The sequence below is a fragment of the Priapulus caudatus genome, unplaced genomic scaffold, assembly GCF_000485595.1.
Source record: "Priapulus caudatus unplaced genomic scaffold, Priapulus_caudatus-5.0.1 Scaffold426, whole genome shotgun sequence".
Taxonomy (NCBI): Eukaryota; Metazoa; Priapulida; class Priapulimorpha; order Priapulimorphida; family Priapulidae; genus Priapulus; species Priapulus caudatus.
In genome coordinates this window covers 111,782-123,525 of record NW_014577487.1, presented here as the reverse complement: position 1 = coordinate 123,525, position 11,744 = coordinate 111,782, and the positions used below count along the sequence as shown (strand labels likewise).

General features: G+C 46.0%; 1 protein-coding gene across 1 annotated transcript in view; it reads left to right on the top strand.

The window, feature by feature from the left end:
- The window catches only part of LOC106810285 (serine-rich adhesin for platelets-like), a 131,854-nt gene that overhangs the window by 67,100 nt on the left and 53,010 nt on the right, over positions 1-11,744 (top strand). The window contains exons 5-6 of the mRNA XM_014813582.1: positions 7,919-8,122; positions 10,705-10,847. Coding sequence (XP_014669068.1) covers positions 7,919-8,122; positions 10,705-10,847 — 347 coding nt within the window. The remainder of the gene's footprint in view (positions 1-7,918; positions 8,123-10,704; positions 10,848-11,744) is intronic.

Sequence of the window (11,744 nt, the reverse complement as noted above, 5' to 3'; positions counted from 1 at the left end):
TCATCAGTGATCCGGAGAAAAAATACACACATGGTATCTCAGGAAACCAGGAGCACCCGCAGCGCGCCGTGCAACAAGAGAGCGCGTCCCGTAACCGACTTCCACCAGCACCAAAGGTTGTGCACCAGCGCCATTGTCGCCATGATGCACGGCGTCAGTACACCAGGTATCACACACACATACACTCAGCGAAGCGTCGATGAACCACAACATACAGAGTGAGTGCACATAGAGTTTCATACGAGGCAACAAAAGAACATTAGTGGTATAAAGTCTAAAAGGAAACAACGGAAAAATACCTAGTATAAAGTGTAACAGAAGTAATTTGAGCGAGCGGCCAACGGAACAGGACTTTACTTAAATCCTTAGCCAAGCCTCATTAATCTCACCATGATATCTTGCAGAGCAGCTATGAGTGTCAATTCCTCGCTCAGGCGAAAATATCCAGTCAGCACTTTCCGACGTTTATATCAATACCCAGGGCTGTAACTGAGGAGGCTTTCATCATGTGCTTTCAACTAATCATTCTGTCCTTACATTTGTGTGAAGTTGGTGGCTAGTGTAATCTCTGGAGTGTGTGTGACAACATATTCGCTAATGAATCATGTAATTTCAGAGAGCGTTATTCACGGGGTGTGGTGTGAGAGAGGGGCACGAAGAGACCAAGAGAGGGATAAAAGGACGAGGAGAAGGAGCAAAAGAGAAGGAGGGGAAGGCACAAATGCAGAATGAGGTGAATCATATAGAGCTAATAAAGAAAGAAGGTTGATATAGGCAGTTAGATGACGAATACAAAGGAGAACAGAAAGCTGAAACAGAGTGAGAGAGAGACCGAGAAGAGAGAGACCGAGAGAGAGAGACCGAAGAGAGAGAGAGAGAGAGAGAGAGAGAGAAGACGAGAGACGAGCAGAAGAGAGAGAGAGAGAGAGAGAGAGAGAGAGAGAGAGAGAGAAGAGAGCAGACGAGAGAGAGAGAGAGAGAGAACGCAGAGAGAGGAGACGTGAAGAAAGAGAGAGCTGATGGCGAGTGGCTGAGGAGAGAGGAAGGAGGAGACGAAGAGAGCGACGAGGGAGGAGAAGGGACAGGAGAGGGAAGGAGAGAGGACGAGAGAGGGAGAGGAGGAGGAGGAGGAGGAGCATGAGGAGAGGGAGGGGGGTAGTAGATGGCAAGGAGTAATGTGTTGTAGCCGCACGAGGGGGTGAAGGGAGCGGGAGGGGGCAGGCTAACCTGCCAGGTGTTAATTGCAGGTACGGTAGAAAAAATGAAGGCAGGAGTAAAGGAGGATGAAGAACAACGCTCAGGAAGAAGCTTGGCGGATAAACGCGCACGACGGCACGGAGATGGACACGCGGGCGCGCGCACACAACAACACACAACACACACACATATATTTGAACACAACAAGGCATGCGAGAGAGAGTTTCATATTCAGAGACTTCACACCTGGAGTAATTCCAGCATGTCCTGTCACCTGGTAGGCGTACCCATTAAGTGGCCAACTACCATACCAACACTCACCTTAAGGCAGACACAGACAACACCAGCACTCTAACTACGACAACACTACATCACACACCACACCACATCACCGTAACACATCTATGAGTGGTGAAATGCCACAAAAACCTCACATATCTTCCACTAATTAAATTATTTAATCAATTGATGCACACAGTCACTGCTGCATCATGTCTTGGAAGGAGTCAACGTTATACATCCCATCGTCAGCTGATCATGTAGCAGTATGGCAAACGAAGAAACAAGGACAAGAAAATCCGTATAAAATATTCTATCGTGTTTCGATGGCTCTGGATTGCATATACAAGATAGAGACATAATCGTGATGTGTGAGAAGTGTGAAGGTCCGTAGTAATTGCAACATGCACCTAGGGAAAAAATATAGAAGTGGTGCCACTCTTGACATTCACACACATAACATAGTTTATTTATTTATTATTTTATTACAGGTAATAATCCAATTATAACGTAAATAATGCATTCCAGTAAAAACGCTCGCACAGCTGTAAATTTCGTAGCTTGAATGTTAGTTTTCCTGCTGACATTGCTAATATAAAGATGTTGTCTCCCATTTTGGAGAAATAATACAATGATTAAGAAGTCGAGGTTATGAATGATGATTGATTATCTAATTGATCGTAACAGCAGTAATTATGGCTAATGACAAGGAGGGAAAGGGATTAAAATTGAATGTATGAATTAACATTCTTCTACAGGGTTGTGGCACCTGCTAGCTTAATGCTCTAGTCTCCCCACTGCTCTAAAGGGGCAACATCCGAAGTTACAGGCTCCTCAGAGCAAAAACTGCGCATGTCGGAGACAGAATTCAAGATTCTTCAGAGACGAAGAATCAGCACAGAGCTGGCTGCAGCGCCCCTAGCAAGGCGGCGGGACGACCAAGGCCTGGTAGCAGAGCACAGCTCCAGCAGCGTATCGAATATCTCAGCTTATGTCACCGCGTCTCCCTCCTCCTCCTCCTCCTCCTCTCTCTCTCGCTCTCTCTCTGCTGTCTCTTCCTCGTCTCTGTCTCTTTTTCCCTCACTCCGCCTCTCTTCATAGAAAAAACAAACGAGAACTGTCCTATTTTTCTCATTTCTGTCTTTTGTCTTATCTCTCCATATCCCTGTTCTTCGGCTCTCCCCCTCTCTCTTCTCCCTCTCTAGCTTTCTCGCCTTTTCTCTTCTACAATCAAAACGACGACACAAAAAAACAATGACGTCCAAAATGATCGAACGAAACCTCTGTGTCTGTCTTGTCTATCATATCTTGACGGGGGGGTGGGGGGGGCGAGGAGCAGGATCACGCTGATGTGTGCGCTTCGCATTCCTATTATCTCTTTTTCTCATTCTATATCTCAACCTTTCTCTTTATCTCACGAGCCTTGTTCTCCATGTCCCTTTTTCATCCCTGTCCCTGTTTGTGCCTTTTATATTCTCTCAACCCTCGCTCCTCGCCCCCACTTTTTCTCCCTCTATCTCTTTTTTAATAATGTGACATGTAGTGCAGAATGTGGTTACACATTGGGAAGCATTGCAAAGCTGGAATTCACAATAATATAGAGAGCGTGAGAGCAAAACGCTGGAACACCAATATCCATTGGGATCGCTCTCCCTTCCGGTGTAGTTTGCAAGAATCGCAGTGAGACTATCTGAGTCTATGAATAGCGAGTTTTTGGTATGACACTACGTCTTTTTTTCTGAGGGGGGGGGGGTAGCGACGACAAGAGAAGAAAGCGTAGCCGTGCTTTTTAAGTGAAGCCAAAGTGAAGCGAATGGCGCTATGCACTAAGACGCTCTACGCTCAAGTACGTTACGGGAGGTAGTTGGTCGGCAAGCACCCGCCTCCGTGCGCCGTGCATTGTGTTGTGCCGGTGAAGGCTTAATACGGAATACGGTGGAGGGGGAAGGGTTGTCGGGAGCGAGAAAGGAGGAAGGTGGAAGAGGAGGAGGAGGAGGAGGAGGAGGTGCGAAGAGGAGGAGGGGTTTTTGTTAGCGATTTTATTGTTCCCAGGAGCAATGTGAGGTTACTCGGAAGCCTCGAAGATGCGTACTCCGGATAGGAGGAGGAAAGGAAGCAATAGCTGGGTTCTGCATTTTTCATTAGTTCTAGCAACAGAGGAAATAATGGAACAATGCGAGGGGCACTTATGCGGGTCGTGGCAATGCCATGTCTTGGGCCGACGTCACGCTGGATCCACATGGACGGCAACATACATCGGGGCGGACTTCGTGGGAGAAATGCGATGTGACATTTCCTTTGTCACACAATGACACCGGCGCCAGCAGTGCAGTAAAGACAATCCGAGTCTACCAAACTTAACGCCAGAACGAGGCCGCTATTTACTTTTACACCGAACCGCGCGCACAGGCACAAGAGCAGCAGCAGTAAGGCTAGCAGCAAGCGGCAGTACAGCAGCAAGCCAGTAAGCAGCCCACGCATTACCGGCTTCACCGTCATGTCGGTGGTGACTCAGAGACGACGAGACACATGCATGCCAGCTAGCAGCAGCAGCAGCAGCACAGCTTTAGCAGCAGGCAATGCAGTAGCAGTGCACCTTTCGAATGGTACGCGAGGACAAAGCAATCTGCATCGCGCCAGCAGCAGGCCCACGCTCTGCCCAGTGGGCAGCCAGCTACGTCCTACGCAGCGTCTCATGCAGCCCAACCGTCAGCAGCCCAGCAGGCTAGTAGCACAGCCCTCAGCAGTAGCACAGCAGCAGCAGGCAGCAGTAGCAGCAGCAGTAGCGCTGGAGAGACTATTAGCCATGACAAGGTCAAACTCAGCATAGTTTTAGGGTGGGGCAGCTTCTATTCGAGATGCATGACGCCAGATATGCGTTCATTCAGTTTCAATGGATTGCGCGATCACGAGACCAACGACTGGGATTCCAAGGGTAAGGAAAGATCGCTCGACTCATATCTTTGGTCGTCCTTTAACTTATACACACCGGCCGATGCAGAAACATACACGCTCTTTCTCCAAACACCTTAGATATTGCTCTGCTCTCGAGAGAGCTATACGGACATAGTTGGGGACTGTGCAGGCAGAGTGCGAAAAGCAAGGAGATGCAGTAGATGGGAGTGATTTTGTTGAATTGAATAGCAAATCTGAAAGATATTCGAGCCAGATTTTCCTTATGAATCCAGTGGTGCGTTCTGTCGGCGCATCCACTCGCCCCACTCACACCGCCACTCACTCTGGGTCTGCATCTGCGATAGAAAGCTGCAGCGAATGGTTAACAGTTTATAGCGGAGAGCGGAGGGAGGGCCAGGAGGGCAGGGAGGGAGGGCAGCATGCAGCTAGATTGTGTGTACACCTGCTGTAAAACCAGGACATGAGTTGGGGAATGTCGAAGAAAGGGGGTGACACTGGTCACGGTTAGTCGACAGGGAAGCAGGAAGGCCGATAGCGTGTGAAACAAGCAGTCTGAGTGTTGCGTTGGTCCGCTGCTCAGCTCGTAAAAAAACGTGGAGCAGGGAACTTGATAGCATATGCCTGTGTGGGAACTTTGTCACGCGCACGTGTTCATTTGCTGGATCGAACGGAAAGAAATGTCGCAATGACGTGAATGTTTTGCTCACATGATTAGCCATGCGAGCTCGGGCCGGTTTATGTTGGCGTCATCGTGGATCAGCGTGGACGTGCCAAGCCATGGCATTCACGCGATTAAGTCATTGTCCATTATGTTTCTTGAAGACTATGAAATCAGCGCATCGAGAGACCTTTAGAAGGTTCGAGTAAATAAGCCTGGAAAATGGAAACGTTCGCACTCCCCCCACCCCCCTCAGAAAAAAGACTTTCATCAAAAACTTATAATCATAGTCATGCTTCTTCAGAACTCGAGGAGACCAATCATGCATTTTTGCCAGTTTTGGCTGCTTTTCACATTCCACCTTGCAATGCTTCAATGTGCAAACACCGCAATCTCTGACTAATGTCAATTATTAAAAAAAGAGATAGGGAGAAAATGGGGGAGGAGGAGGGGAGAAATATAAAAGGCAACAGAGAGAAAGGAAGAGAAAGCTCGAGAAAGAGCAGGGAGAGAGGAGAAGAGAGGCGAGGCCAGAGATAGATAGGACATGACCAGCCACGACCAAGAGAGAGGGGGGAGAGAGAAAGGGAGAAAGTAGAGAGGAAGAGAGAGGGAGGAGTAAGAATTGAAATTGTTTATTCGTGGAGGAAGATAAAGACAAATAACAGAAGAGAAAATCGGAGATGAAGAGATGGAGAGGGAAAAAGAGAGAGAGAGCTAGAGCCCGAGCAGAGAGAGAGAGCTGAGCTGAAGGAAGAAGAGGCAGGAGAGAGCAGAGCAGGAGAGGAGAGGGTTACACGTAAGCTGATGATTCGTACCTGGCGGACTGTCTCTGTCTACCACTTGGTCGTCCCCCCGCTGCTAGGCGGGCCTGCAGCAGCCTTGTTGTGAATTCTTCTTCTGGAAGAACTTGCAATTTTCCAACATGGAGGTTTTGCTGCTGATGGGCAAGTCCTGTAATTCGAGTGTTTGGTCGGGGAATCGCTTGTATAGAGCGGAACACCAGTGGAGGAGGGTACCCAGGAAGAAGGCCTAAGAGCGGAGAGGTGAACCGAACATAAGCCCTTGTATGAAAGAAGTTTAATTCAATTACATTTTCAATTATCTTAAACGATCCCTTTCCTCACTTGTATTCAGCATAAACTGTTGGACATCCATTACGATAAGTCAATATCATTCATAACCGACCTTCTAACATATTTAATTATTTTCGCAAATGGAAACAAATCCTTAATTACCATCGTCAAGGCAGGAAACACATTCAAGACCTACGATATTTAAGCCCTGGAGGCGTTTTATTACTGAAGAATGAAGCCATTATTTACGTAAATACATTGGTTATTACATCGTAAAAAATAAATAAATAATAAATCTGTATGTGTGAATGTTAGAGTGAGCCACTTCTAATATTTTCCTAGTGCATTGATTATGCTAGCGACCTTCACAGCTTCTTCCCATCACATTCACAGATTTATGTATCATTTCTGTAAGGCAATCCAAGCATGGGAAACACGTATTAGAAATTTTATACGGAGTTCTTTCTTTCTTTCTTTCTTTCCCCAACTGCTACATGTCAGTACGATGGAGTAAGCGCTGACTCTTCAGTCAGACATGTATGCAGCAAGTGACTGTGCATAATTGATTACAATAATTTAATTACGTGGAAAGTTATGTGAGGTTATTTGTGAGGCATTTCACACACAGTCATGTACGAATGAAGTTACATGCATTACGTGCCGTGAGTGTGGTATGCTATGGCACTTCAATGGTAAGGTGACAGGACATGACTGGAATACTCCGAGGTGTGAAGATCTCTGAATATAGAAACAATCTCTCTCCTGCCGTCAACTCCTGTTCTCTCCTCCTCGTCCGTCTGCCTCCCTCTCTCTCTCTCTTCTCTCTCGTCCTGTCTCCCTCTACTCTCCTGTCTCTCTCTCTCTCTCCTCTCCTCTCTCTCCTCTCCTCTCTCTTCTCTCTCTACTTCTCTCTCTTCTCTCGTCTGCTACCTCCTCTCTATCTCTCTCGTCTCTCCCTCTCTCTCTCCTCTCGCTCTCTCCTCTCTTCTCTCTCTCTTGGTCCTCTCTCAGAGAGAGAGAGAGAGAGAGAGAGAGAGAGTGGGAGAGAGAGAGAGAGAGAGACGAGAGAAAGGAGTGAGGCAGCGAGAGAGAGTTTCATATTCAGAGACTTCACACCTGGAGTATTCCAGCATGTCCTGTCACCTTACCATTAAGTGCCACTAGCCATACCACACTCACGCACGATAATGCATGTACTCATTCGTACATGAGTTGTGAAATGCACAAAAACCTCACATACTTCCACTAATTAAATTATTTAATCAATTATGCACAGTCACTGCCGCATCATGTCTATGAACAGTCAGCGTTACTCCATCGTACTGACATGTAGCAGTTGGAAAGAAAGAAAGAAAGAAAGAAATCCGTATAAAATTTCTATTGTGTTTCGATGCTTGGATTGCATTACAAAATGTGACATAATCGTGATGTGATGAGAAGTGTGAAGGTCGTAGTAATGCAAATGCACTAGGAAAAATTTAGAAGTGGTCCACTCTTACATTCACACATACATATTTATTTATTTATTTATTTATTTACAGTTATAACCAATGTTACGTAAATAATGCATTCCAGTAAAAAACGCTCGCAGTGTAAAATTCGTAGCTTGAATGTTGTTTTCCTGCTGACATGTCATCATATAATTAAAGATTTGTTCCATTGGAAAATAATACATATTAGAAGGTCGGTTATGAATGCTATTGATTATCTAATGATGTAACACAGTATTATGCTAATACCACGAGGGAAAGGGAGTTAAAATTGAATGTATGAATTAACTTCTTTCTTACAGGGTTGTGGCACCTGCTAGCTTATCTTCTAGTACCTCCTCCACTGCCTCTAAAGGGGCAACATCGAAGTTACAGGCTCCTCAGAGCAAAAACTCCATGTTGGAAAAATTCAAGTTCTTCAGAGAGAAGAATCACAACAAGGCTGCTGCAGCGCCCCCTAGCAGCGGCGGGACGACCAAACCTGGTAGCAGAGACAGCTCCAGCAGGTACGAATATCAGCTTATGTCACCCTCTCCTCCTCCTCCTCCTCCTCCCCCCCTCTCTCTCTCCCTCTCTACTCTCTCCCTTTCTCTTTCCCCCCTCTCTCTCTCTGTGTCTGTCTGTCTATCTATCTCTGGCTCGCCCTCTCTTTCTCCTCTCTCCTTTTCTCTTTCTCGAGCTTTCTCTTCCTTTCTCTCTCTTTGCCTTTTATATTTCTCCCCCTCTCCTCCCCCATTTTATCCCTCTATCTCTTTTTTTAATAATTGACATGTAGTCAGAATTGGGTGTCACATTGAAGCATTGCAAAGCTGGAATTGAAAAGCAGCAAAACTGGAAAAATTCATGATTGTTTCCTCGAGTTTGAAGAAGCATGACTATATTATAAGTTCTTGATGAAAGTCTTTTTTCTGAGGGGGGTGGGGGGGAGTGCGAGACGTTTCCATTTTCCCAGGCTTATTTACTCGAAGCCTTCAAAGGTCTCTCATGCGCTGCATTTCATAGTCTTCAAGAGAAATAATGACAATGACTTAATCGCGTGATGCCATGTCTTGCCACGTCACGCTGATCCACGATGGATGCAACATAAACGGCGAGCTCGTGGGAGAATGCGATTGACATTTCCTTTGTCACACAATGACACGCGCGTGCAAAGACGAATCAGTTCCTCCCACGTTTTTTTACGACGCGCACGCACAACGGCTTTCACCGTCATGTCGTGTGACTAACGGACAGTGTCACCCCTTTCGATTCGGAAACACTGCTCCCTCCCTCCCTCCCTCCCTCCCTCCCTCCCTCTCCCGCTATAAATGTTACATCGCTGCCAGCTTTCTATCGAGATGCAGACCCAGATATGCGTCATTATGTTTCAATGATGCGCGACAGAAGCACCCTGGATTCAATAAGGAAAAATCTGCTCATATCTTTCGCATCTATATTCACCGAAAATCACCCTCACATTGTTGCTGTCTAAGTGAATATTCGGAGTGATGATTGAATGTGGTCCACTTAACGCGTGTGCGCGCTGCAATCAGAACAGTGCTAATAAGTTCCGTAGATATTATCATGAACAATTGTGTCATACTATGAATATTGTGCAAATTTGGTCGCGATATTATCCTACGTACGCGTCCTTTTATTCATTTACCCGTTTATGATATTGGAAAAGAAATCGTCTGATGTAAAAATTCTCTGCATTTTACGAAGATGCATTTTCGTAGTGACAGAATCGGATCTGTACCTTGCAGGCATGCACAGCAGATGCTGCTGTTGTTCAATCTCCATATCTATGTACACACGTGTCATTATCGAACATCTATTTGCTTTCACTCACTCATTTATTCATCTTAGCAATGTCTATAGCAGGCTTCTTTCTGCCGAAGAATTTCCCAGGAGAAAGTGAAAATTCAGAAATGAGAAGAAATTTCTCTCGTGCGCGCGCGCGCGTGTACGTACTGTCCACTCGTATCGACTCATGCATAAATGCACGAGCGCGTCACGGAATAAATACATGCATAAAAAATCGGGCGGTTGAATGAATAACAAATATGCAGGAAATAAGTGTAGCATCTGGGTAACAGCACAACCCACTCTGAAATCTAATTTGCACTTCATCCGGCAGCGAATTCACAGGAGCATCGTTACGCGCAGCATGGAATCCATTTCACACTGCGTATTTTTTATGGGATTAAAACCCGTTTACAATGATAAAAGTTTCCTAATCTTTTTTTCGTTGTTTTTTATCATTCGGAAGAATTATAAAGAAATGTCATTGACCTTAAACAGATGTTGGCTATTATTCTGAATTTTCGTTATTTAAATTTTGTTTAAATCCTATTTAAATTTAAGCGGCACTGTAATTTGAAACGGCATGGTAAGAGCGAGGGCCGGAATTTAATCAGGAGATTTTGGAGGGCTGATCAAATATTAACTCGTGATGCTAACAATCTGTCATTCTCCGGGACACCGATGTGCGGGTGCGTTAATTCGCGTCATTTGAATATGTATATCCACGCGAAATTTATTTCACATCAATAGTTTATTTGATCGTAGCCGCTTTCCACTTTTCAGAAGTAAGCGACAATCGTACGTTCTTCGCGTGCGCATTTCTTCGGCATAATCAACTACCTTTTTTTCTTCCGTCCTTTAGAAATCACTACGCCATACTGTTTTTATTTCTTCCCCCGCTGCGTATGTGGAGTGGTGACTCACTCGCTGAATGGCCCGGCCAGGGAATTAGGTTTCACGTCGATCGTACTGCCAGGGCGTCGCTCGCGCGAGTTTGCCTTAGCCGACCCTCGGATGTTTAGTTACGGCAAACAGCGGAAGCCCCGTTGCTAGGATGAACCCAGATTAGTTGCGAATATAAATGTAAGCGGTGCTGTTACTGTGTACTGGGTGAACGCCCCCCCCCCCGTGTTCCCTCCTCCCTCGGTAAGCACGGATCTGCCTCCGTCGAAAATATGTAATCGCTCTGATACCCGTTGCTTAGCGCTCGCCTATGTGTGCGTGCGTGCGTGCGTGCGTGCGTGCATGCTTGTAACGTAACCTAACCCTAACCACGCTGTGACCGTGTCGTTTATTCCGGCAGCATACCGAGAAGCGATTCTTCCAGTCCCTGCGGTGACTCACGGCCGGCCACCGCCCCGCCATCTGGTGGCAGGGATATCAGTCCCGCCTCGCACGCCACGAGTCCGAAGGCTGCTGTGAAAGCACTAGCGAAGAAGACCTTCAGTGAGTAGTTAGTAATGGCATATAGTAATAGCATTGTGAACCTGAGAGCGAATGCACGTACGTGTGTTTAGCCGAGTCTAATTTCAACACTACAGTAGCAGAGAAACCTGCTGATAGCTTTTAAATAAAATTAATAAGTGCAAATTAATTTCAGTAATTTTATTTTAATAATGATGTTGATAATTATTTTGCCCTCTTGCAATTTTAATCCCAGAAAACTGTTAATCAGTATGATCGAAATTGCGAATAATCAAATGATGTTCTAATTATCGTAGTAAAGATGTCTACGCTTTTCTATGATTTTCACCACTTTTTCACACTAGCAATTCTAACTACCTCATGATGTGACTTAGCGAAATGTTTCTCATCTCTCTCTCATCATCTCTCGTCTCGCTCTCTCGATCTCTCGTCTCCGTCTCGTCTCTCCAGACAGCTCGTAAATCACCTCTCTCTCTCTCTCTCAATCTCATCTCTCTCTCTCTCCCACTCTCTCGGCATTCGAAGTTGTAACTCTCATCTCTCTCTCTCATCGTCTTCTCTTTCATCTCTCCTCTCAATCTCATCTCTCTCATCTCTCTACATCTCATCCATATCTCCTCTCTCTCTCGTCTTCCTCCTCTCTCTCTGTGCTCAGTCTCACTCTCCCTATCTCATCCATCTCCGTACTCTCTGTCCTCTCTCTCCCGGGCCAGCTCCGTCTTCTCTCTCTCTCTCATCTCTCCTCGACCTCTCTCCCACTATCTTCTCCTCCTCTCTCTCTCTCATCCCTCCTCTCTCTCCTTCCTGTCCTCTTCCCTCCTCTCTCTCTCCTACACACTTCTCTCTCCTTCTCTCTCTCCTCCTCTTCTCCGGTATCTCCTCTCCATTTCTCTCTCTCCTCTCTCTCTGCTCCTCTTC